Source organism: Anomaloglossus baeobatrachus, chromosome 4 (genome assembly GCF_048569485.1).
Source record: "Anomaloglossus baeobatrachus isolate aAnoBae1 chromosome 4, aAnoBae1.hap1, whole genome shotgun sequence".
Classification (NCBI taxonomy): Eukaryota; Metazoa; Chordata; class Amphibia; order Anura; family Aromobatidae; genus Anomaloglossus; species Anomaloglossus baeobatrachus.
In genome coordinates, this window is record NC_134356.1 from 222529965 (window position 1) to 222557215 (window position 27251).

General features: G+C 51.2%; 1 protein-coding gene across 2 annotated transcripts in view; it reads left to right on the forward strand.

Annotated features, from left to right (window-relative positions):
* The window catches only part of SCYL2 (SCY1 like pseudokinase 2), a 154280-nt gene that overhangs the window by 96877 nt on the left and 30152 nt on the right, over positions 1 to 27251 (forward strand). For both annotated transcript variants that reach the window (XM_075342386.1, XM_075342387.1), the window contains 3 exons: positions 18185 to 18298; positions 18391 to 18523; positions 18609 to 18727. In XM_075342386.1, coding sequence (XP_075198501.1) covers positions 18185 to 18298; positions 18391 to 18523; positions 18609 to 18727 — 366 coding nt within the window. The remainder of the gene's footprint in view (positions 1 to 18184; positions 18299 to 18390; positions 18524 to 18608; positions 18728 to 27251) is intronic.

The following is a 27251-nucleotide window of genomic DNA, read 5'->3' on the forward strand; positions in this document are numbered from 1 at the left end:
GCAGGAGCCTCATGCCGTCTCCTTCACCATCCCTTAGCGGCTCTGGGAGAAGTGGGATCCTCAGCGGTCATCCAGTCACTGGGACCGTGCTCCCTCCGCAGCCCCTGGGGGAAGCTGTCGGACAGGAGTTTGTTTATCCTCAGGGACCGGGCCCTGCATCACTAAGGTACTCTGTACCCCCATGGGGGATGTGCATGGAGCGCCTACATCCCGGACGCTGCAGCAGCTGCTTATTTGTGACGGCCGGCGGACTTCCGCGCCGACCGCGCCTGTTTGTCGGCTGCGGTATTAAATTTAGTCCCCGGCTTCAATTGCGGCCTAGTTGCAAAACTCCCGCCCCCGGGCCTGTCTTTCAGGGATAAGGGCGGGACTGCCGGCCTGACGTCGGCTGTGAGGGCCAGGGAATCCTGTATGTTCCTCCCCCCCTCACTGATCACTGTGGGGACTCCAGATTCCCGCACTTTTTCTAACGCCGCCCCCGGCTTCTCTCCTCCCCTGAGAGCTCCGGCAGCCATTTCTTTGGCATTCTGCCTGTGGAAGTTTTCCTGGAAAGAGCTCTGCAACGCTGGGAGACCTAAGGCAGGGAATCTGGAGGACACACACTCCGCTTTAGCGGTCGGTAAGCCACACCGGTCACCCGGTGCTGGTCCTTTCAGGGTGCCGGAATAGATACCATATATATAATTATATATTTCTGTTCGGTCAGGCTGTATACCCTCCCCATATACCCTCAGTGATCACTCTCCTAGGAGACAACAGCATGTCGTCCACAAGGAGCAAGGGGGCCAAGACACAGGGTTATTTTGCGACCTGTACCTCTTGTGCGGCTAAGTTACCTGCAGGTTCCACCTACCCTCACTGTGAGCAATGCTCAACCCCTGTTTTGCTTCCACAACCATAGCCTCGGTCACTAGTGGGCCCCTCGGCTCAGGTAGAATCCGTTGCTCTCCCTGTCCAGGCGGCAGGGACAGAGTTTGCAGCTTTTGCTGAAAAACTCTGAGTCACTCTCACATTCCATGGCTCAGTCTATGGACAAATGGTCTGCCAAGCTGCTTGAAGCCTTGCAGGCCAGACCGGTCCCTACACAGGCCCCGGGCCCTGTTGGATCTTCACCCCCAGGCCCCTCTCTGCCCGCGCCGCAGCACGTTCCCAGGGGGGGCCCTAGGTCTCACGTGGAGGACTCCGGCCCGGACCACAGTCCCAGACCGGCTAAGCGGGCACGCTGGGAATCTTCCCCGACTTCTTCACGTTGCTCAGGTTCCCAGCGTGAAGACTCTCTGGAGGACGAGGCGGACGTCGCAGCTCAGGGCTCTGACATTACGTTGCCCTCAATCTTGATACACCTGACGGGGACGCTATAGTAAATGATCTTATCTCGTCCATCAACCAGGTGTTAGATATCTCTCCCCCACCGCCACCTGTAGAGGAGTCGACTTCTCAGCAGGAGAAACACCAGTTTCGGTTCCCTAAACGTACACGGAGTGCGTTTTTCGATCACTCTAACTTCAGAGATGCTGTCCAGAAGCCCAGAGTGGTTCCGGACAAGTGCTTTACTAAGCGCCTTACTGACACACGTTACCCCTTCCCTCCTGACGTTGTCAAGGGTTGGGCTCAATGTCCCAAGGTGGATCCCCCAGTCTCTAGATTGGCGGCTAGATCTGTGGTATCTGTTGCAGATGGATCATCGCTAAAGGATGCCACTGACAGGCAGATAGAGCTCCTGATGAAATCCATCTATGAAGCCACGGGGGCGTCTTTTGCCCCGGCCTTTGCAGCCGTGTGGGCACTACAAGCTATCTCAGCTTGTCTGGCTGAGATTAATGCGGTTACACGTAATTCTGCTCCGCAGGTTACGTCTTTGACTTCCCAGGCGTCAGTTTTTTCTTCCTACGCCATGAATGCAGTTTTAGACTCTGCTAGCCGTACAGCGGTGGCATCCGCTAACTCTGTGGCAGTCCGCAGGGCCATGTGGCTGCGCGAATGGAAGGCAGACTCGGCTTCCAAGAGGTTTTTAACCGGTTTGCCGTTTACTGGCGACCGATTGTTTGGCGAACGATTGGATGAGATTATTAAGCAATCTACGGGAAAGGACTCCTCCTTGCCCCAGTCTAAGCCAAAGAGACCTCAGCAACGACAGATACAATCGAGGTTTCGGTCCTTTCGTCCCTCCGCCAAGCCCCAATCCTCTTCGTCCAGCAGGCCGGAGAAGGGCCAGAGGAACTCCTATGCGTGGCGGGCTAAGTCACGCCCCCAAAAGGCCGCAGGAGGCACTGCTTCCAAGGCGGCCTCCTCATGACTCTCGGCATCCCCGAACCGCATCCTCGGTCGGTGGCAGGCTCTCCCGCTTTTGCGACGCCTGGTGGCCACATGTTCAAGACCGATGGGTGAGAGACATTCTGTCTCACGGTTACAGGATAGAGTTCAGCTCTCGTCCTCCGACTCGTTTCTTCAGAACATCTCCGCCCCCCGAGCGAGCCGATGCACTTTTTCAGGCGGTGAACGCTCTGAAAACAGAAGGAGTCGTGATCCCTGTTCCCCCCCCAGGAACATGGTCGCGGCTTTTACTCCAACTTGTTTGTGGTGCCAAAGAAGGACGGCTCGTTCCGGACCTCAAACTACTCAACAGACATGTGAGCACCAGACGGTTTCGGATGGAATCTCTCCGCTCTGTCATCGCTTCAATATCACAAGGAGACTTCCTAGCATCGATCGACATCAAGGATGCTTATCTCCATGTGCCGATCGCACCCGAACATCAACGCTTTTTGCGCTTCGCCATCAGGGATGAACACCTTCAGTTCGTGGCATTGCCTTTCGGCCTGGCGACAGCCCCACGGGTGTTCACCAAGGTCATGGCATCTGTTGTGGCGGTCCTACACTCTCAGGGCCACTCGGTGATTCCCTACTTAGACGATCTCCTGGTCAGGGCACCCTCTCAGTTGGCGTGTCAAAACAGCCTTTCCGTCACTATGGCGACTCTCCAGCAGTTCGGTTGGATAATCAACTTCCCAAAATCCCAGTTGACACCGACCCAATCACTGACGTACATTGGGATGGGGTTTCATACTCAGTCAGTGGTAGTCAAGCTACCGCTGGACAAACAGCTTTCTTTGCAGGCAGGGGTGCAATCTCTTCTTCGGGGTCAGTCACACCCCTTGAGGCGCCTCATGCACTTCCTGGGGAAGATGGTGGCAGCGATGGAGGCAGTGCCGTTCGCGCAATTCCATCTGCGGCCACTCCAGTGGGAAATTCTCCGAAAATGGGACAGGAGGTCGACTTCACTCGACAAGAACGTCTCTTTCCCTTGCAACCAAGACATCACTTCAGTGGTGGCTCCTTCCCAACTCTCTGTCGCAGGGGAAATCCTTCCTACCCCCCACCTGGGCTGTGGTCACGACGGACGCGAGCCTGTCAGGGTGGGGGGCGGTTTTTCTCCACCACAGGGCTCAGGGAACCTGGACTCCGATAGTCATCCCTTCAGATCAATATTCTGGAGATAAGGGCAGTGTATCTAGCCCTATTGGCCTTTCATCGGTGGCTGGAGGGCAGGCAGATCCGAATCCAGTCGGACAACGCCACGGCCGTCGCTTACATCAACCACCAAGGCGGCACTCGCAGTCGTCAAGCCTTCCAGGAAGTCCGACGAATTCTGCAGTGGGTGGAAGCCACAGCCTCCACGATCTCCGCAGTGTACATCCCGGGCGTAGAAAACTGGGAAGCAGATTTTCTCAGCCGACAGGGCATGGACACGGGGGAATGGTCTCTTCACCCAGACGTGTTTCGAGAGATCTGTCGCCGCTGGGGGACGCCGGACGTCGATCTCATGGCGTCACGGCACAACAACAAAGTCCCGGCATTCATGGCCCGGTCTCAAGATCACAGAGCTCTGGCGGCGGACGCATTAATTCAGGATTGGTCGCAGTTTCGACTTCCCTATGTGTTTCCTCCTCTGGCGATGCTCCCCAGAGTGTTGCGAAAAATCAGGTCCGACTGTCGTCGCACCATTCTCGTCGCCCCAGATTGGCCGAGGCGGTCGTGGTACCCGGATCTGTGGCATCTCACGGTGGGTCAACCGTGGGCGCTCCCAGACCGCCCAGACTTGCTGTCTCAAGGGCCGTTTTTCCATCTGAATTCTGCGGCCCTCAACCTGACTGTGTGGCCATTGAGTCCTGGCTCCTAGCGTCCTCAGGGTTATCTCAAGATGTCATTGCCACTATGAGACAGGCCAGGAAACCAACGTCCGCCAAGATCTATCACAGATCTTGGAGGATCTTCTTGTCCTGGTGCTCTGACAAGGGTTTTACGCCCTGGCCCTTTGCCTTACCCACTTTTCTTTCATTCCTTCAATCTGGAATGGACAAGGGTTTGTCTCTCGGCTCTCTTAAGGGACAAGTATCGGCGCTTTCCGTATTTTTTCAAAAGCGTCTAGCCAGACTTCCGCAGGTCCGCACGTTCCTGCAGGGAGTTTGCCACATAGTCCCACCTTACAAGCGTCCGCTGGAACCTCAATAGGGTGATAACGGCTCTTCAGAAGCCACCTTTCGAGCCGCTGCGGGAAGTTTCTTTATCACGTCTTTCGCAAAAGGTGGCATTTCTAGTGGCAGTTACATCGCTCCGTAGAGTGTCGGAGCTGGCAGCGCTGTCATGCAAAGCCCCCTTCCTGGTTTTTCACCAGGATAAGGTGGTTCTATGTCCGGTACCGGAATTTCTCCCTAAGGTGGTATCCCCTTTTCATCTCAATCAGGATATCTCCTTACCTTCATTTTACCCTCATCCAGTTCACCAATGTGAAAAGGATTTGCACTCATTAGATTTAGTGAGAGCACTCCGGCTCTACGTGTCTCGCACGGCGCCCCTGCGCCGCTCAGATGCCCTCTTTGTTCTTATCGCTGGCCAGCGTAAGGGTTCGCAGGCTTCCAAGTCAACCTTGGCTCGATGGATCAAGGAACCGATTCTTGAAGCCTACCGTTCTTCTGGGCTTCCACTTCCTTCAGGGTTGAAAGCCCATTCTACCAGAGCCGTGGGTGCGTCCTGGGCACTGCGGCACCGGGCTACGGCTCAGCAGGTGTGTCAGGTAGCTACCTGGTCTAGTCTGCACACTTTCACGAAACACTATCAGGTGCATGCCTATGCTTCAGCAGACACCAGTCTAGGTAGGCGAGTCCTTCAGGTGGCGGTTGCTCACCTGTAAGAGGGGGTCGTTTTTCGGCTCTTTTTATCGAGGTATTCTTTTACTCACCCAGGGACTGCTTTTGGACGTCCCAATTGTCTGGGTCTCCCAATGGAGCGACAAAGAAGAAGGGAATTTTGTTTACTTACCGTAAATTCCTTTTCTTCTAGCTCCTATTGGGAGACCCAGCACCCGCCCCTGTTCCCTTCGGGCTGTTGTTCTTTTGTGTACACATGTTGTTCATGTTGAATTGTTCTTTTGGTTCATGGTTTCAGTTCTCCGAACATCCTTCGGATTGAATTTACCTTAGACCAATTTATAAGTTTCCTCCTTCCTGCTTTTGCACCAAAACTGAGGAGCCCGTGATGCACGGGAGGGTGTATAGGCAGAGGGGAGGGGTTACACTTTTTAAAGTGTAATACTTTGTGTGGCCTCCGGAGGCAGAAGCTATACACCCAATTGTCTGGGTCTCCCAATAGGAGCTAGAAGAAAAGGAATTTACGGTAAGTAAACAAAATTCCCTTTATTGTGAACAGTTAAAGTTGAATATGAAATGGTCTATAAAAGGCAGAAAGTCACAGATAACACATTTCCTTTGTATTTTTGGCAAAAAAAAAAAAGAATTCTTCTTTTACATTGTAAAAATTACAAAAACGGAAAATGGGTCAATGCTAAAGTTGGTCCACCCTTCATGATTTTGACCAAGGTTTCAGACCGTAATTAGCCCTTTAGGGTTATAGCTTGTTCGTGATCATTAGGAAAGGCCAGGTGATGCAAATTTCACAGCTTTATAAAAATCCAGCCTCCTAATCTTGTGCCAAAAAAACAGCAGCCATGGGTTCTTCTAAGCAGCTGCCTAGCACTCTGAAAATAAAAATGGTGGAGGCCCACAAAGCAAGAGAAGGCTATAAGAAGATAGCGAAGTGTTTTCAAGTTGCCCTTTGCTTACTTTGAAATGTAGTTAACAGGAACAGGGGAGGTCAAGATAAGGTCTGGAAGGCCAAGCAAGAGCTGGTGGTAGGATTGCAAGAGGCAAATAAGAATTCCTTGCTTGACTGTAAAAGACCTTCAGAAAGATTTAGCAGACTCTGGAGTTGTGGTTGATTGGTCTACTGTTCAGAGACACCTGCATAAATATGGCCTTCATGGAAGAGTCATCAAAAGAAAACCTCTCCTGTGTCCTCACCATAAGGGCGCTTTTCCACTTGCGTACCGCTTCCGATGCGGGAGCATCGGAAGCGATATGCTAATGACTCTCTGCTGCGGTGTCAGCTGAGGGTCATGCGACTGTGATGCAATCTTGCGATTGCATCATAGGAATGGAGAAGATGGAGGGAGTACTTTCTCCCCATCTCCTCCGCTGTCTGACTCTGCATGCACCGCACTGCAGTTGCATAACATGTGAGTGCAGTGCGATTTTACACACACACGTGAGCCGAGACTCTATGGAAACTGCAGCACGCTGCGATTGTACCGAGAGCACGATTCGTGTGGAGAAAAAAAGGGGACAGAGGAAACTGTCTCATTGATTAACACTAGTGCGAGTGCAATACGATTTTTTTATCAGATCGCACTCGCACAAGAAAATCACAGATGGAAAAGCGCCCTATATTTCAGAGTCAGAAGTATGCAAAAGAAAAAAAGAAGGCATCTAAAAAAAGTCTGATTCATTTTGGAAACAAGTCCTGTGGACCAATAAGGTTAAAATCGAACTCTTTGGTAGCAATCATGAAAAGTATGTGTGAAGAAAATAGGCACAGAATTTCAGGAAAATAACAGATCACCAACCAATTAAGCATGAGGGTAGATCAATCATGCTTTAGGGTTCTTGTGCAGCCAATGGCACAGGGAACATTTCACGTATAGAGGGAAGAATGGATTCAATGAAATTCCAACAAATTCATGATGCAAACATAACACCATCTGTAAAAAAGCTGAAGTTGAAAAGAGGATGGCTTCTACAAATAGATAATGATCCTAAACACACGGCAAAACCACAATAGACTACCTCAAAAGTTCAAGCTGAAGGTTTACAATGGCCCTCACAGTCCCCTGATCTGAATATTATTGAAAATCTGTGGCTAGACCTTTAAAAGAAAAGTGCATGCAAGACGACTCAGGAATCTTACAGAACTGGAAGACTTTCCAAGGAAGAATGGATGAGAATCCCTCAATCAAGAATTAAAACTCTTGGCTGCTGCAAAAAGTGTTTGGGTTTTTTTTTTTACTACGTTTCATAATTTACAAAGTGGGTGCTACTAGGTAGTAACTAGAGTTGAGCGCGGTTCGTGGTTCGTGGTTCTCCAGTTCTAGGCTCGAGTGATTTTGGGGCATGTTCTAGATCGAACTAGAACTCTAGCTTTTTGCAAAAGCTCGATAGTTCTAGAAACGTTCGAGAACGGTTCTAGCAGCAAAAAACAAGCTAAATCATAGCTTGGTTTCTGCTGTAATAGTGTAAGTCACTCTGTGAAATCACACTATTATCACATTTCAGTGTATAGTGTGCGTGAACAGCGCCTTCAGATCACTGCTGTTTCTATAATGGCGATCGCCATTTTTTTTTTTTTTTTTCTTGTCTTCCTTCCCTAAGCTCGCGCGTCTTGTGGGGCGGGCCAGCATGTCAGCCAATCCCAGACACACACACAGCTAAGTGGACTTTGAGCCAGAGAAGCAACGGCATGTGTGATAGGATGTCCATGTCACATGTCCCTGCATTATAAAACCGGACATTTTCTTCCAGGACGTCATTATCTGCCTTCTGCGTCTTTGGTGTCAGACATCACTGTCGCAGCTCCGTCCTCCTGAGTCCTATAGCCGATACAGCTGTATGCGCTGCATACACAGCGTTAGACAGCTTAGGGAGAGCACTTTATAGCAGTCCTTTTAAGGGCTCAAACCGGCAGGGTCAGAGAGCCATAGGTGACAGGTCCTGCAAACAGCAACAGCGTCTGTGTAGCCAAGGTCAGGGATTTCCTCCCTGCATTTCACCATTAGGAGGGAATAGAAAGGCAGGCTTCCATTCCTCTACCCAGAGCACCACAATCCTGCCACTGTACCCTCTTGTCCTCTGCACACTCCAACTCATTATAACTAAGCCATTATACTAGCAAACACTCAGTGTACCTAGTGGCATCCTAAACGTGGCTATTGGACTTTGCTATAGTCCCACTAGTGCAAAGACATTTGCAGAGCACGTCTGCCTGCATTGCACACTCCAACTTTTTTAAACTAAGCCATTTGACTAGCAAACACTCAGTGTACCTAGTGGCATCCTAAATGTGGCTATTGGACTTTGCTATAGTCCCACTAGTGCAAAGACATTTGCAGAGCACGTCTGCCTGCATTGCACACTCCAACTTTTTTAAACTAAGCCATTTTACTAGCAAACACTCAGTGTACCTAGTGGCATCCTAAACGTGGCTATTGGACTTTGCTATAGTCCCACTAGTGCAAAGACATTTGCAGAGCACGTCTGCCTGCATTGCACACTCCAACTTTTTTAAACTAAGCCATTTTACTAGCAAACACTCAGTGTACCTAGTTGTATCCTAAACGTGGCTATTGTACTTTTGTCTATTCACAGTATTGGAACGTTATTTGCAGCACGTCTGCCTGCATTGCACACTCAAACTTTTTTAAACTCAGCCATTATACTAGCAAACACTCACTGTACCTAGTTGTATCCTAAACGTGGCTATTGTACTTTTGTCTATTCACACTACTGCAAATCTATGTGCAGCACCTCTGCATGACAACCTCCTGCTCTGTTTTTAATAAGCTATAATGATAGCACAAAATACTGCCATTTAGTGGCATCATAGAACTGGCTGTTGTATTCCATTAGTGCCCCACTGGTGACAAGCTATTTCTAGCACCTCTACATCACACCCTCATGCACATTTTGATACGCTAATGTTATAGCAAACTCATGGAATTCATTGCTGCATTTCATAATTCGGAGGGATAGAAAGTCAGGCTTCCTTTAGCTTTTCCTTCTGTTCATAGACAGCATCTCCAAGACAAATTTCCCCTCCACGTCTAAGTGTGGAGAGTCAGCTAGTGCGCATGCGTGTGCCGATGTACCCCAGCTGCAGCATAATTACAGTGTTTCGCGTAGTGAGTATGCTCAGCCTGACTGTGTTATTCCTGACGCTAAGTCTTCTTTTCGGGATACAGCGCATGCTCCCACACTAAGTGTGAAAAGCCTCTTTGCACAGGTGCTTGCATTCCGTGCCGGGTCTAAGTCCTGTTTTGTGCCTAGACACCATGCTAAAGCTGATAGTCTTTTTTCAGAGACTGTATTTCATGCTACTGAGCATGCTCAGGCACTTCCTGCATCAGAGACTAGGTCCGGTAATGAACTCTTTGGCCCTGGCCCTGATGTGGGGGTCCCATATAGACCACAGGGCATCAGGTGTCCTCCCAAATGGCTTGCAGAGGCCCACACCTATGACTTGTCACCGCATTATTGATGGTCAGACGATGACTGGTGAGGTGTTTGGGTCATGGCAGCCATGAGGTCATAATTGAAGTTGCGTTTCCAAATAGGACGCTAGTTATGCCACTGATGACGTGTCACTCTACTTTTGGCTCCAGGAGGTGCATTGTGGTTCACCCTGGTTTGGGGCGGACCCAGGTTATAAAAGGGGCTGGAGCCAACAAGGAGGTGCGCAGTCTTCTATTATGCTACGAAAGAGCACACCTCCATGTGTTGAACCCATTGCGGCTTTAGGCCAGAGGTAGGCAGGGATAGGGTGGTGGATGCAGGCCACCACCACAGTTGGTAACGCAGAACGGTTAAGACCAGCTCCTGTCCTAACAGTCCTGCTTGTGCAGCCCAGTGGCATTAACAGGCCTGCTGCTGCTGATGCGCCTGCTGTCCACAGGTGTGGCCCCTACGCACACGGTCAGCGTACTCAATGGCCCCTGTGTTGTTAACAGGGAGTTCCTGGGCTGTGTGGGCATGTGGACCCTGTGACGCTAACAGGGCTCAGTGTCTCCAGATCCGAATGGCGTCTAACTCGGTTCAGGCTACTATTAGTTTCATAGCCACACAGCTCTGTATCCTCCACCAAACCTTCAAGTTGCCAACCTCTCCTTTTCCAACTGGGAGCACGGTGGACACTGACTGCTGATGGGGATATATACCTTTTCTCTTTCTTTTCTTATTAATTTTCGTTATATAGCGGTCACAGATTATATACCACTTTATCCAAATCTGCCAGTCCCACTGTAACAGATGTTGTTTCTTCAGCAAATGTTACAGTTGCTTAACCACCAAATCCACGGACCAAAACTTTTTTCCCCTTTCCAACACACCTGTTCCCCTTTCCAACAGCATCTGTCCTTTTTCAACTCATTTTGGGATATGACCAAAAGTGCAACTGTGCAGGGACACCGTACTCAACGCCATCTCAGCACAGCAGCCATCCCTCGGTCCCTCCCATGTGGACAAGTAAAAGACCATTTCCTCCTATCCATGACAAAGCGTTGAGATTCACTCTGTGCAGCACTGGTGTTTAGTGGAAAAGTAGATCTAAGATTGCGTACCACATTCTGCAGATACTCCTGTATACGTGCGTCTATTTCTATGGCAGGAATTAGTTCGCCAAATTTTGTCTTGTACCGGGGATCTAACAGTGTGGCAACCCAGTATTCAGGATTACTTCAAATTCATACAATCCGAGGGTTATGTAGGTAGTGCAGCAAGAAGGCGCTCATGTGTCTTGTGCATCCAGGAGGACCAAGTCCTTGGTGTGTTGGTGGCAGAGAGGTGAGAATCGTGCATCCTTCCTCTGCCCTCTACCCACAACCTCGCACAACCGAAATGTGAGCAAGCTCTCACTCATCTGCTGAGTCTTCCATGCCCATCGCCAGTTCGTCCTCCATTTCTTCATGGGCTCCTGCACTTTCATCAACACTTTTTGCTGATACTATGCGCCCTTGTTAATCCCTCTCCCTCACCATGACTGCCGCATAGGTGCCGCTGACCATCTGGACCTCGTAGATCTTGTTATCCCTTCCGCATATGACTCCTCCTGTACTTCCTCCCCTTCCTCTTGTCCCAACACCTGACTCCGAATAATAATTACAGTGTGCTCCATCATGTAGATGACCAGAATTGTCACGCTGAGAATGACATTGCCAGTGCTAAACATCTTCGTCGACATTTGTGAACTGTGTAGCAGGGTGCATAGGTCCTTGATCTGACACCACTCCAGCAGCGTGATCTGCACCACCTCTTGATCAAGTTATCCCAGGCTATATGTCATACCGTATTTCAGCAGGGCTCTGCGGTGCTGCCACACACGCTGCAACATGTGCAGATTCCAATTCCTGCGTGTCGGAACATCGCATTTCCGGCGTTTAACTGCCAGACCCTAAGACTTCCGGAGTGATGAAAGTTGTGGAGCTGCTGTGTGCGCACGATGGAAGTGAGCACATAGCGAGCGTGCACGCTGCACAAGGCCATGTAGGCCGTGATGGTGTTTTAAAAATTGCTGGAGAATCAGATTCAACACGTGAGCCATACAAGGCACCTGTGTCACATTGCCCTGAGGATGGCCCGCAGCCAGGTTTGCATCATTGCCGCACACGGCTGTTAAGTCACCAACGGAGTCCGCTCCGGCAATTTGTACTCCAGTCGCCAGGTGACAACGTGTTCCTTTCATGCATAGTGCTGATTATGGGAGAGGAGTCGATGCCAGCGGCGCAGGTGGACGCAGGTTATGCTCACCCACTGGGCTGCATTACCTTGACAGATGCAGAATCTCTGGCTGAATGTAGCTGTTGGGTATCTCACAGATGAAATACCATCATTCAGCTACAACCAATGTGAAGACACCACACCCTTTTTTATGTCCATCCTGCCTGCAGACCACTGCCAGACATAGCTATGAACCTCTGGTTAATTTTACCCCCAGTTCAGTTTTATGATTTTGTGTGCTTGTTACCTGACTACTTTTCCTGCTTGCTGTTTATGTACCTTGTTGGCCGATCCGCATTTCACCTCTGCTTGTTTTCTGATTAAGTCATGGCCGTCCCATTCTGTTCCTGTTCCTCAATTAATGTTTTGACCCTGCCTGACTACTATTCTCTGGAATAGCGGTGTGACTCACATTTCCCATACATTTCAAAGTAAAACTTTGACCGCCTGATGGCATTGAGCTCTGCTGCCAGCATAGTAAGGAGGTGTGTGGTAGTCCTTGTGCGCAGTTGCAAGGAAGGGTGGCCTGACCACACAGGGTTTGCGCCAAGGTGGAGGACCCACACGAGGTTGAAGAGGCAGAAGCAGTGTATTAACTTCTACATACAGAACAAGGATTGAAACAACTCGTGGGGACGGCAAGACTTGTACAGCAGACCCTTCTCCATCTCTCACCATAGTTTGCCAGTGCCCAGTCAGCGACATGTAACGTCCCTATCCATGCTTACTGGTCCAAGTATCGGTGGTGAAATGCACCTGTTCACACACAGAGTTTCTCAAGGAAGCGGTGATGTTGTGTGCGACATGCTGGTGTAGCGCAGGCACACCTTTCTTAGAGAAGTAGTGGCGACTGGGCATCTGGTACTGGGGCACAGTGACAGACGTAAGGTCTCTAAAATCCTGTGTGTCCACCATGCGGAAAGGCAGCATTTCGGTAGCCAACAGCTTACAGAGGGATAGAGTCAACCTCTTAGCTTTGTCATGGGTCGCAGGAAGTGGCCTTTTATTTGACCACATCTGAGGGACAGAGATCTGGCTGCTGTGTGTAGACGGTGTTGAGTAGGGTGTCCCTGGAAAAATGCAGGTTTGTGAGGAAAGTGCAGGCGGAGACATGATGTTGCCTTCATCTTGCCTTCAGATCTGTTCATCTTGTATCATTTTTAAAAAACACAGCAAGCAAGGGTTACTCCAAGCGGAGTCTACCTTTTTTCCAAAAATTGGGCACACAGACACCCCATCAGTGGCAGCACTTGTGCCATAGCTGCAAACAGGATGTTTTGATTTGCATCAAGCACATTCAAAAATACGCCATAATTAACCGTCCCCAGCATGACACCGGGGTAGGTAGATAAAGTCTTTGCTGAACCATGACTTGGTCATCTTGTCTCCTTTTAAAAACAATGTAAGCAAGGGTTACTCCAAGCGGAGCCTCCCTTTTTTCCAAAAATTGTGCCCCACACATACCCACCCATTCAGTGGCAGCACTTGTGCCCTAGTTGCAAACAGGATGTTTTGATTTGCATCAAGCACATTCCAAATCCACAAGCATTTACTCTCCCCAGGATGACACAGGGGTAGTAAATTCATTCTGGATCCATGACTTGTTCATTTTGATGAACGTCAGTCTGTCCACATTGTCACTGGACAGACGCGTGCGCTTATCTGTCAGCACACACCCAGCAGCACTGAAGACACGTTCAGAGACAACGCTGGCAGCTGGACACGACAAAATCTTCAAGGCGTAACTGGAGAGCTCTGGACATTTTTCTAGATTTGAAGCCCAAAAGGAGCAAGGCTCCATTTGAAAAGTCATTGCATCGATGTTCATTTGGAGATACTCCTGTATCATCCTCTCCATCCGTTGACTATGTGTCAGACTTGTTGTCTCTGGTGGCCTTGCAAAGGAGGGTCTAAAAAAATTATTAAAAGATTCCATAAAATTGCTGTTACCAGCACCAGATCCGGTCCTACTGGTACGGCTAGACTGTTGAAGATGACGAGGCCGTCCCATGTTTGTCAAGTTCCAACTGGAAGAATCACTCCCTTCACCTGCACGGTTGTTTGGTGGAAAAGCCGAGCTAAGATCGAGTAACAGCTTCTGCTGATACTCCTGCATACGTGCGTCCCTTTCTATGGGTGGAATTATGTCACAAAATTTGGACTTGTACCGGGGATCTAATAGTGTGGCAAGCTAGTAGTCATCATCACTTCTAATTTTGACAATACGAGGGTCATGTTGGAGGTAGTGCAACAAGAAGGCACTCATGTGTCTTGCGCAGCCATGCGGACCAAGTCCACGCTGTGTTTGTGGCATAGAGGTGCTAACCGTTCTTTCTTCCTCTGACATCTCCCCCCAACCTCTTTCAACTGAAATTTGACCAAGCTCCCCCTTATCTGCTGAGTCTTCCATGTCCATGGACAGTTCGTCCTCCATATCTTCATGTCCTCCTGCACCTTCCTCAACATCTCTCCTGCTACCATGCGCCCTTGTTGATCCCTGTCCCCCATGGTCCCATGCCTGCCGCGTTGGTGATGATGAACGTCTGGACCTTGGTGATGTTGTTGTGTCTTGCGCATATGAATCCTCCTGTAGTTCCTCCCCTTCCTGTTGTCCCACCCCCTGACTCCGAATAGTGTTTAGCGTGTGCTCCAGCATGTAAATGACTGGAATCGTCATGATGATAATGGCATTGTCAGCGCTAAACATATTCGTCGCCATGTCGAAACTGTGCAGAAGGGTGCATAGGTCCTTGATCTGAGATCACTCCATCAGGGTGATCTGCCCCACCTCTGCATCTCGTTGGCCCAGGCTATACGTCATGACGTATTGCACCATGGCTCTGCGGTGCTGCCACAGTCGCTGTAACATGTGGAGAGTTGAATTCCAGCGTGTCGCCACATCGCATTTCAGGCGATGAACCGGCAGGCCGAAAGACTTCTGGAGCGATGCAAGTCGCTCAGCTGCGGCGCTTGAACGGCGGAAGTGAGCAGACAGTTTTTGTGCCCTGTTCAGAAGGCCATCTAGGCCGGGATAGTGTGTTAAAAATTGCTGGACGACAAGGTTCAACACGTGAGCCATACAAGGTACGTGTGTCACCTTGCCCAGGCGAAATGCCGCACCCAGGTTTGCAGCATTGTCGCACACGGCCTTACCAGGCTGCAGGTTGAGTGGAGACAACCATTTATGAAACTCGGACCGCAGAGCTGACCACAACTCCTCAGCTGTGTGACTCTTATTCCCAAGACATGTCAAGCTAAAGACCGCCTGATGCCGTTGCGCTCTGCTGCCAGCATAGTAATGAGGGTTGCGTGATTCCTTCTGCGCAGTGAGAACGCTGGTGGCCTGACCAGGCAGGCTTGGGGCGGAGGTGGAGGACCCAGATGAGGTGGAGGATGCAGAAGCAGTGGCGGAACTTGGACAGACAGAGGATTGACACACACGTCGTGTGGACGGCAAGACTTGTGCAGCAGACCCTTCACCATCTATCACCATAGTTACCCAGTGGCCAGTCAGCGACATGTAACGTCCCTGTCCATGCTGACTGGTCCAAGTATCGGTGGTGAAATGCACCCGTTCACACACAGAGTTTCTCAAGGAAGCGGTGATGTTGTGTGTGACATGCTGGTGTAGCGCGGGCACACCTTTCTTAGAGAAATAGTGGCGACTAGGCATCTGGTACTGGGGCACAGCGACAGACATAAGGTCTCTAAAATCCTGTGTGTCCACTAGGCGGAAAGGCAGCATTTCGGTAGCCAACAGCTTACAGAGGGATAGAGTCAACCTCTTAGCTTTGTCATGGGTCGCAGGAAGTGGCCTTTTATTTGACCACATCTGAGGGACCGAGATCTGGCTGCTGTGTGTAGACGGTGTTGAGTAGGGTGTCTCTGGAAAAATGCAGGTTTGTGAGGAAAGTGCAGGCGGAGACATGATGTTGCCTTCATCCAACGTTGGTGCTATCGATGTTTGAGAGAGCTGTACACAATCACTTGTTTCCCCTTCCAAACCAACTGACGACCTACCAAGCAAACTGCCTGTTGTGGTTACAGTGGTGGAAGTTGTGGGTGGAAAAACAGGTGTGACAGCTGTCCCCACAGTCCTAGAAGATGACGAGCGCGCGGATGCACTGGAAGGGGCAGGCGGTGGATGGTTGGCTCCGCTAGGCCGCATTGCAGCACGGTGAGCTTCCCACCAGGCCATATGATATTTATTCATGTGACGATTCATGGAAGAAGTTGTCAAACTGCTGAGGTTTTGACCTCTACTAAGATAACCATGCCAAATGTTACAGATCACATAATTAGGGCGATCTTTTTTTATGTCAAAAAAGGACCAGGCTAGGCAAGGCTTAGAGGCCATGCGACCTGTTGATCCACCCCGAATAATGCTCAGAGGCAGAGTGTTGGCTGAGGATGCAGTTGTAGACGTGCTACCAGTGCTCCGACTGTGTCCAGGAAGGCGCAAGGTTACTTCGACGTCGGTTGCATCCTCCTCCACCGCCTCTGTTGACCTCCTCGAGTGTCTGACTGTGGGTTGACAGTAGGTGGGATCTAGGACTTCATCATCAATTGTTGTGTTTGCACTCCCCTCCCCCTCAGACAGAGCCTCTTCTTGCCCTGACCGAATATTTAAGTTGTCATCCCAATCGGGTATCTGCGTCTCATCTTCATCAGTATGTTCCTCATTGTCTATAACCACATTTGTTGGAAAGGCAGCATTTTGGTAGCCAACAGTTTCCAGATGCTGAAAGTCAACCTCTAAGCCATGTCATGCCCTTCTAAAAGCATGTAAAACACAGCGAGGGGACTCCAACCACAGTCTCCCTCGTTTCCACTAACTGGGCCACACACACCCCACTTGACTGGCATCGGTTGAGCCCCCTTTTGAAAAAGAAAAAGATGCTTTGCATGAAGCACTCTCAAAAATACGCGTGCCTTTCCCGTCCCCTGGCTGACCCAGGGGAAGAAAAGTCCTCTGAGAGCCATGATTTGTTCATTTTGGGTCTTTTAGAAACACAGCGAGGGGACTCCAACCACAGTCTCCCTCGTTTCCACTAACTGGGCCACACACACCCCACTTGACTGGCATCGGTTGAGCCCCCTTTTGAAAAAGAAAAAGATGCTTTGCATGAAGCACTCTCAAAAATACGCGTGCCTTTCCCGTCCCCTGGCTGACCCAGGGGAAGAAAAGTCCTCTGAGAGCCATGACTTGTTCATCTTGGTTCTTTTAGAGACACAGCGAGGGGACTCCAACCACAGTCTCCCTCGTTTCCACTAACTGAGCCACACACACCCCACTTGACTGGCATCGGTTGAGCCCCCTTTTGAAAAAGAAAAAGATGCTTTGCATGAAGCACTCTCAAAAATACGCGTGCCTTTCCCGTCCCCTGGCTGACCCAGGGGAAGAAAAGTCCTCTGAGAGCCATGACTTGTTCATCTTGGTTCTTTTAGAGACACAGCGAGGGGACTCCAACCACAGTCTCCTTCGTTGCCACTAACTGGGCCACACACACCCCACTTGACTGGCATCGGTTGAGCCCCCTTTTGAAAAAGAAAAAGATGCTTTGCATGAAGCACTCTCAAAAATACGCGTGCCTTTCCCGTCCCCTGGCTGACCCAGGGGAAGAAAAGTCCTCTGAGAGCCATGTCCACATTGTCAGTGGACAGACGCGTGTGCTTATCTGCCAGCAGACCACCAGCAGCACTGAAGACAGGTTCCGAGAGAACGCTGGCTGCAGGACATGACAAGATCCCCAAGGCGTACGTGGCGAGCTCAGGCAATTTATCCAGATTGGAAGCCTAAAATGAGCAGGGCTCAAGTTGCACAATAATGGAATCGATGTTTCCTTGCATATACTCATATATCTGTGTGTCCTCCTCTTTTTCCTTGTCCAGCTCTTTTGTTTTCACATGAGTATATGTCCTTGTCACTTTCCCATGTGTTGTGAGTTGTTTGTCACCTTTTGGACACCTTTGAGGGTGTTTTCTAGGTGTTTTTCTGTGTTTGTGATTGCCTGCCATTGTTTCCTATGCAGTTCGAGTTCGATTCGTCGAACGTTCGACGAGCCGAACTCGAACGGGAGCTCCGTTGGGCGAACCGACCTCGAGCCGAACCGGGACCGGTTCGCTCATCTCTAGTAGTAACCATGCAGGGTGCCCACACTTTTGCATCTGCCCATTGTCCTTTTTTGTTAATTTTAAAATATAAAAAATGAAAATAAATATTTATTTAAACCATTATCCATACAATTTCTACATTTGCTTGTTATACATGAGCCTGAACTGTTGTATTTTTCCCTTTATTTCTTTAGGAGCTGTGCCTAAACATAATCCCTACATTCGCAAACCTAATAGATTACCCATCCATGAAAAATTCTTTAATACCAAGAATTAAATCCGCTTGTCTTCAGACCTCCTCGCTTGCTGTGAGTCTGCTCTTTCCCACTTTGATGGATGCTCGCTCTTTTAGGTGATCTCAATGACATGTTGTATAAAACTGACTTTTTCTTTTGTACAGGTAAGGGTTAATTCCTTGGTGTGCTTAGGAAAGATTTTGGAGTACCTGGATAAGTGGTATGTTTTGGATGAAATTCTTCCTTTTTTGCAACAAATTCCATCCAGGGAGCCGGCCGTACTTATGGGGATTTTAGGTAGTGTTATTTCTTCTATACACAACTTAGTTTATTCTGTAGGTAATAGACATACGTGCAATTCTGACGTCATTTGTATTGGCAGGAATCTACAAATGTATCTTTACACACAAGAAGCTTGGGGTTACCAAAGAACAGCTGGCCGGAAAAGTGCTGCCACATTTAATTCCTCTAAGCATTGATAACAACTTAAATCTTAACCAGGTGAGTAGCGTTATCCTTCACACACTTCCTAGCAAATCAAGCTCCAATTTGGAGAGATAAGGGTTAATAGACCACGCTGCCATAGAAAAGAGGATCCATGTAGAAGGAATAATTTCATTGTCTATGCGTTTCAAAGCCTTATGGCTTCTTCCTCAGGACAAATCCTATATGGTATATGAATTATCCTGAGGAAGAAGCCATAAGGCTTTGAAACGCGTAGACAATGACATTTTCTTTGTCGCTCCATTGGGAGACCCAGACAATTGGGTGTATAGCTTCTGCCTCCGGAGGCCACACAAAGTATTACACTTAAAAGTGTAAACCCCTCCCCTCTGCCTATACACCCCCCCGTGCATCACGGGCTCCTCAGTTTTATTGCTTTGTGGAAGGAGACACATGCACACAAGCTCCTCAATTTAGTCAGCAGCTGCTGCTGACTATATCGGATGGAAGAAAAGAGGGCCCATAACAGGGCCCCCGGCATGCTCCCTTCTCACCCCACTCTGGTCGGCGGTGCTGTAAGGTTGAGGTACCCATTGCGGGTACAGAGGCTGGAGCCCACATGCTGTTTTCCTTCCCCATCCCTTAGGGGCTCTGGGTGAAGTGGGATCCTAACCGGTCACCATGCATGGGACCGTGCTCCCTCCGCAGCCCCTGGGGGAATCTGCTGAACAGGAGACCGGGTATCGTCAGGGACAGGCCCTGCTCCTCTGAGGTACTCTGTGTCCCCTTGGGGACGGCGCATAGAGCGCCTGTGTAACGGACGCTGCAGCACCTGCCGGGTGTTTTGCGTCGCCGGGACTACCGCGCCGACCGCACTTGTTTGCCGGCCGCGCTAATAAATTTAGTCCCCGGCTTTTGCGGCCTAGTACCGCAAACTCCCGCCCCCGGGCCTGCCAGTCAGGGGTGAGGGCGGGACGCTAGACTGCATGTCAGCGGTGAGGGCTGGAGCATACTGAAGTATCCTCCTCCCCCCTCACTGAGTACTGCGGGGCACCAGATTCCCGCACTTTCTGAGGCACGCCCACGGCTCCCTCCTCCTCTCAGAACGCTGGCAGCCATTCCTATCAGCACTTCTGACGCTGGAGAACTTCAGAGGGGAGACAACACCGAGCTCCACAGCTCTGGGAGGCCCAGACAGGGAATCTGGTGGTCACACAACCGCTGAGGGCGGTCGGTAAGCCGCACCTGTTACTAGGTGCTGGCCCCCCTGGGTGCCGAAGTGTATATTTATATGCTTATATTGTATACATTTACTCTGTACGGCCGCACTATTTGCTTTCTTTGTCGCTCCATTGGGAGACCCAGACAATTGGGTGTATAGCTTCTGCCTCCGGAGGCCACACAAAGTATTACACTAAAAGTGTAAAGCCCCTCCCCTTCTGCCTATACACCCCCCGTGCCTCACGGGCTCCTCAGTTTTTATGCTTTGTGCGAAGGAGGCTGACATCCACGCATAGCTCCACATCTTAGTCAGCAGCAGCTGCTGACTATGTCGGATGGAAGAAAAGAGGGCCCATAACAGGGCCCCCAGCATGCTCCCTTCTCACCCCACTCTGGTCGGCGGTGCTGTTAAGGTTGAGGTACCCATTGCGGGTACATAGGCAGGAGCCACATGCTGTTTTCCTTCCCCATCCCTTAATGGGCTCTGGGTGAAGTGGGATCCTAATCGGTCTCCAGGCACGGGGACCGTGCTCCCTCCGCAGCCCCTGGGGAATCTGCTGGACAGGAGCCGGGTATCGTCAGGGACAAGGCCCTGCTACTGTGAGGTACTCTGTGTCCCCTTGGGGACGGCGCATGGAGCGCTTGTGCCATACACACTGCAGCACTGCTGGGTGTGTTAGTGCGCCGGGGACTACCGCGCCGACCGTGCTTATTTGCCGGCCGCTTTTATAACTTTAGTCCCCGGCTTTTGCGGCCTAGTATCGCATATTCCCGCCCCCAGGCCTGCCAGTCAGGGGAAGGGCGGGACGCTGCACAGGACGTCAGCGCTGAGGGCTGGAGCATACTTTGTATCCTCCTCCCCCCTCACTCAGCACAGTGGGGCATCAGATTCCCGCACTTTCTAGGGCACGCCCACGGCCCCCTCCTCCCCACAGAACGCCGGCAGCCATTCCTGTCAGCACTTCTGACGCTGGAGAGGAGAGACAACACGGATCTGGGAGGCCCAGGCAGGGAATCTGGTGATCACACAACCGCTTTGAGCGGTCGGTAAGCAGCACCTGTGGTGCTGGCCCCACTGAGTGCCGAAGTGCACATATATATATATATGCTTATATGCTATACATTTACACTGTACGGTCGCACTGTTGATTTTTGGCTATATACCCTCTTGGATTGTACTCAGAGGAGACAACAGCATGTCGTCCGCAAAAAGCAAGGGTGCCAAAGCACAGGCTTACTTTGCAACCTGTACCTCATGTGCGGCTATACTACCGGCAGGTTCCACCGACCCTCATTGTGTGCAATGCTCGGCCCCTGTGGCACTTACTCAGCCGGAGCCTCTGCTACTGGTGGCCCAAGTGGAACCACCTGCTAACACTGTCCAGGTGACAGGGACGGAGTTTGCAGTATTTGCTGACAAACTGTCTGAGAGTATGGATAAATGGTCTGCTAAGATACTAGAAGCCTTACAGTCCAGACCGGTGACTCAGGCCCCGGGCACTGTTGAATCATTGACCCCAGGCCCCCCTCAGTTGGAGCAGCAAAGTGCTCCTGGGGTGACTCATAGGTCCCAGGATGAGGTCTCTGACACGGACCGCAGTCCCAGGCCGCCTAAGCGGGCTCGCTGGGAAATTCCCTCGACTTCATCACACTGTTCAGGGTCTCAGCAGGAGGACTCTGGATGATGAAGCGGAGGTAGCAGATCAGGATTCTGATCCGGAGGCCGCTCTCAACCTAGATACACCTGAAGGTGACGCCATAGTGAATGACCTTATAGCGACCATCAGGAAGTCGACGTCCCTCGACAGGAACGTCTCCCTTTCTCGGGCAGCCAAGGCTTCCCTTCAGTGGTGGCTTCTTCCCACTTCTCTGTCGAAGGGGAAATCCTTCCTGCCCCAATCCTGGGCTGTGGTCACGACGGACGCGAGCCTGTCAGGGTGGGGAGCGGTCTTTCTCCACCACAGGACTCGGGGTACTTGGACTCAGCCAGAGTCCTCCCTTCAGATCAATGTTCTGGAGATAAGGGCAGTGTATCTTGCCCTAAAGGCGTTCCAGCCGTGGCTGGAAGGCAAGCAGATCCGAATTCAGTCGGACAACTCCACAGCGGTGGCATACAGCAACCACCAAGGCGGAACACGCAGTCGGCAAGCCTTCCAGGAAGTCCGGCGGATTCTGCTATGGGTGGAAGCCACAGCCTCCACCATATCCGCAGTTCACATCCCGGGCGTAGAAAACTGGGAAGCAGACTTTCTCAGTCGCCAGGGCATGGACGCAGGGGAATGGTCCCTTCACCCGGACGTGTTTCAGGAGATCTGTTGCCGCTGGGGGATGCCGGACGTCGACCTAATGGCGTCCCGGCACAACAACAAGGTCCCGACATTCATGGCACGGTCTCAAGATCACAGAGCTCTGGCGGCAGACGCCTTAGTTCAGGATTGGTCGCAGTTTCAACTCCCTTATGTGTTTCCTCCTCTGGCACTGTTGCCCAGAGTGTTACGCAAGATCAGGTCCGACTGCCGCCGCGCCATCCTCGTCGCTCCAGACTGGCCGAGGAGGTCGTGGTACCCGGATCTGTGGCATCTCACGGTGGGCCAACCGTGGGCACTACCAGACCGACCAGACTTGCTGTCTCAAGGGCCGTTTTTCCATCTGAATTCTGCGGCCCTCAACCTGACTGTGTGGCCATTGAGTCCTGGATCCTAGCGTCTTCAGGGTTATCTCAAGAGGTCATTGCCACTATGAGACAGGCTAGGAAACCAACGTCCGCCAAGATCTACCACAGGACGTGGAGGATCTTCTTATCCTGGTGCGCTGATCAGGGTTTTTCTCCCTGGCCATTTGCCTTGCCCACTTTTCTTTCCTTCCTTCAATCCGGATTGGAAAAAGGTTTGTCGCTCGGCTCCCTTAAGGGACAAGTCTCAGCGCTCTCTGTGTTTTTTCAGAAGCGCCTAGCCAGACTTCCACAGGTACGCACGTTCCTGCAGGGGGTTTGTCACATAGTCCCTCCTTACAAGCGGCCGTTAGAACCCTGGGATCTGAACAGGGTGCTGATGGCTCTTCAGAAACCACCTTTCGAGCCAATGAGGGATATTTCTCTCTCACGCCTTTCGCAGAAAGTGGCCTTCCTAGTAGCAGTCACATCACTTCGGAGAGTGTCTGAGCTAGCAGCGCTGTCATGCAAAGCCCCTTTCCTGGTGTTTCACCAGGACAAGGTGGTTCTGCGTCCGGTTCCGGAATTTCTCCCTAAGGTGGTATCCCCCTTTCATCTCAATCAGGATATCTCCTTACCCTCTTTTTGTCCTCATTCAGTTCACCAATGTGAAAGGGATTTGCACTTGTTAGATCTGGTGAGAGCACTCAGACTCTACATTTCTCGTACGGCGCCCCTGCGCCGCTCGGATGCACTCTTTGTCCTTGTCGCTGGCCAGCGTAAAGGGTCACAGGCTTCCAAATCAACCCTGGCTCGGTGGATCAAGGAACCAATTCTCGAAGCTTACCGATCTTCTGGGCTTCCGGTTCCCTCAGGGCTGAGGGCCCATTCTACCAGAGCCGTGGGTGCGTCCTGGGCTTTGCGGCACCAGGCTACGGCTCAGCAGGTGTGTCAGGCAGCTACCTGGTCGAGCCTGCACACCTTCACGAAACACTATCAGGTGCATACCTATGCTTCGGCAGATGCCAGCCTAGGTAGGCGAGTCCTTCAGGCGGCGGTTGCCCACCTGTAGGAAGGGGCCGTTTTACGGCTCTATTACGAGGTTTTACTTTACCCACCCAGGGACTGCTTTTGGACGTCCCAATTGTCTGGGTCTCCCAATGGAGCGACAAAGAAGGGAATTTTGTTTACTTACCGTAAATTCATTTTCTTCTAGCTCCAATTGGGAGACCCAGCACCCGCCCCTGTTCCCTTCGGGCTGTTGTTCTTTGTGTACACATGTTGTTCATGTTGAATGGTTTCAGTTCTCCGAAATTTTTTCGGATTGAATTTACTTTAAACCAATTGATAACTTTTCCTCCTTCTTGCTTTTGCACCAAAACTGAGGAGCCCGTGAGGCACGGGGGGTGTATAGGCAGAAGGGGAGGGGCTTTACACTTTTAAGTGTAATACTTTGTGTGGCCTCCGGAGGCAGAAGCTATACACCCAATTGTCTGGGTCTCCCAATTGGAGCTAGAAGAAAAGGAATTTACGGTAAGTAAACAAAATTCCCTTCTTTGGCTATATACCCTCACTGATTGCTCTAAGAGGAGACAACAGCATGTCGTCCGCAAAAAGCAAGGGTGCCAAGGCACAGGCTTATTTCTTTGTCGCTCTATTGGGAGACCCAGACAATTGGGTGTATAGCTATGCCTCCGGAGGCCACACAAAGTATTACACTAAAAGTGTAAAGCCCCTCCCCTTCTGCCTATACACCCCCCGTGCACACGGGCTCCTCAGTTTTTATGCTTTGTGCGAAGGAGGCAGACATCCACGCATAGCTCCACAGCTTGGTCAGCAGCAGCTGCTGACTAGGTCGGATGGAAGAAAAGAGGGCCCATAATAGGGCCCCCAGCATGCTCCCTTCTCACCCCACTTTGTCGGCGGTGTTGTTAAGGTTGAGGTGCCCATTGCGGGTACACAGGCAGGAGCCACATGCTGTTTTCCTTCCCTATCCCTTAATGGGCTCTGGGTGAAGTGGGATCCGGATCGGTCTCCAGGCACTGGGACCGTGCTCCCTCCGCAGCCCCTGGGAATCTGCAGGATAGGAGCTGGATATCGTCAGGGACAAAGCCCTGCTACTATGAGGTACTCTGTGTCTCCGTGGGGACCGCGCATGGAGCGCTGGTCCCATACACATTACAGCACTGCTGGGTGTGTTAGTGCGCCGGGCATGGAGCGCTTGTGCCAGACACTTTCCATCTCTGCTGGGTGTGTTAGTGCGCCGGACATGGAGCGTTTGGGCCAGACACTTTCCAGCTCTGCTGGGTGTGTTAGTGCGCCGGACATGGAGTGCTTGTGCCAAACACTTTCCAGCACTGCTGGAGGTGTTAGTGCGCCGGGGGACTACGCGCGGCCGCGCTTATTGCCGGCCGTGCTTATAACTTTAGTCCCCGGCTTCTGCGGCCTAGTGTCGTTCGTTCCCGCCCACAGGCCTGCCAGTCAGGGGAGGGGCGGGACGCTGCACGGATCGTCAGCGGAGGGCTGGAGCATACATTAGTATCCTCCTCCCTCCTCACTCAGTACAGTGGGGCGCTGGATTCCCGCACTTTTCTTGGGCACGCCCACGGTCTCCTCCTCCTCACAGAACGCCGGCAGCCATTCCTGTCAGCGATTCAGACGCTGAGGAGGAGAGGCAACACAGGGAGACCCAGGCAGGGAATCTGGCGACCACACAACCGCTCTGAGCGGTCGGTAAGCAGCACCTGTGGTGCTGGCCCCACTGAGTACCGAAGTGTGTGTATATATATATATATATATATATATATATATATATATATATATATAGGCTTTTAGGCTATACATTGCACTGTACGGTCGCTCTGTTGATTTTTGGCTATATACCCTCCTGGTTGTTCTCAGAGGAGACAACATGTCATCTGCAAAAAGCAAGGGTGCCACAGCACAGACGTATTTTGCAACCTGTACCTCATGTACAGCTGTACTACCGGCAGGGTCCACTGACCCTCATTGTGTGCAATGCTCGGCCCCGGTGGCGCTTACTCAGCCGGAGCCTCTGCTACAAGTGGCCCAGGTGGATCCACCTGCTACCACTGTCCAGGTGACAGGGACGGAGTTTGCAGCCTTTGCTGACAAGCTGTCTGAGACTATGGATAAATGGTCTGCTAAAATACTGGAAGCTTTGCAGTCCAGACCGGTGATTCAGGCCCCGGGCTCTATCCAATCCTTGACCCCTGGTCCCCCTCAATTGGAACAGCAATGTGCCCCGGGGGTAACCCACAGGTCCCAGGGTGAGGTCTCTGACACGGACCGCAGTCCCAGGCCGCCCAAGCGGGGTCGCTGGGAAATTCCCTCCACTTCATCACACTGTTCAGGGTCCCAGCATGGGGACTCTCTGGAGGATGAAGCGGAGGTCTCAGATCAGGATTCTGATACTGAAGCCGCTCTCAACCTAGATACACCTGAAGGTGACGCAGTAGTGAATGACCTTATAGCAACCATCAATCAGGTGTTGGATATTTCTCCCCCAGCTCCTCCAATTGAGGAGTCTGCTTCTCAGGAGAAATTCCGTTTCAGGTTTCCAAAGCGTACATTAAATATGTTTCTGGACCACTCTGACTTCAGAGAGGCAATCCAGAAAAACCGAGACTGTCCTGACAAGCGTTTTTCCAAGCGCCTTAAGGACACACGTTATCCCTTCCCCCCCGAGGTTGTCAAGGGCTGGACTCAGTGTCCTAAGGTGGATCCTCCAATCTCCAGACTGGCGGCTAGATCCATAGTTGCAGTGGAAGACGGGGCTTCACTCAAAGATGCCACTGACAGACAGATGGAACTATGGTTGAAATCCATCTATGAAGCTATCGGCGCGTCTTTTGCACCAGCATTCGCAGCCGTATGGGCACTCCAAGCTATCTCAGCTTGTCAGGCGCAGATTCATGCGGTAACACGTACATCTGCCCCACAAGTGGTGTCCTTAACCAATCAGGCGTCGGCGTTTGCGTCCTACGCCATTAATGCTATCCTTGACTCTGCGAGCCGTACGGCGGTGGCATCCGCCAACTCGGTGGTACTCCGCAGGGCCATGTGGCTACGTGAATGGAAGGCAGACTCTGCTTCCAAAAAGTTCTTAACCGGTTTGCCATTGGCTGGCGACCGCTTGTTTGGTGAGCGATTGGATGAAATCATTAAACAATCCAAGGGAAAGGATTCATCCTTACCCCAGTCCAAACCAAACAGACCTCAACCACGGAAGGTACAATCGAGGTTTCGGTCCTTTCGGACCGCGGGCAGATCTCAATTTTCCTCGTCCAAAAGGCCTCAGAAAGATCAGAGGAACTCAGATGCATGGCGGTCTAAGTCACGTCCTAAAAAGACCGCCGGAGGCACCGCTCCCAAAGCGGCCTCCTCATGACTTTCGGCCTCTTCAAACCGCATCCTCGGTCGGTGGCAGGCTCTCCCGCTTTTGCGACACCTGGCTGCCACAAGTAAAAGACCGATGGGGGAGAGACATTCTATCTCACGGTTACAGGATAGAGTTCAACTCTCGTCCTCCGACTCGTTTCTTCAGAACATCTCCACCCCCCGACAGAGCCGAGGCTCTTATGCAGGCGGTGGGCACCCTGAAGGCGGAAGGAGTGGTGATCCCGGTTCCTCGTCAGCAACGGGGTCACGGTTTTTACTCCAACTTGTTCGTGGTGCCAAAAAAGGACG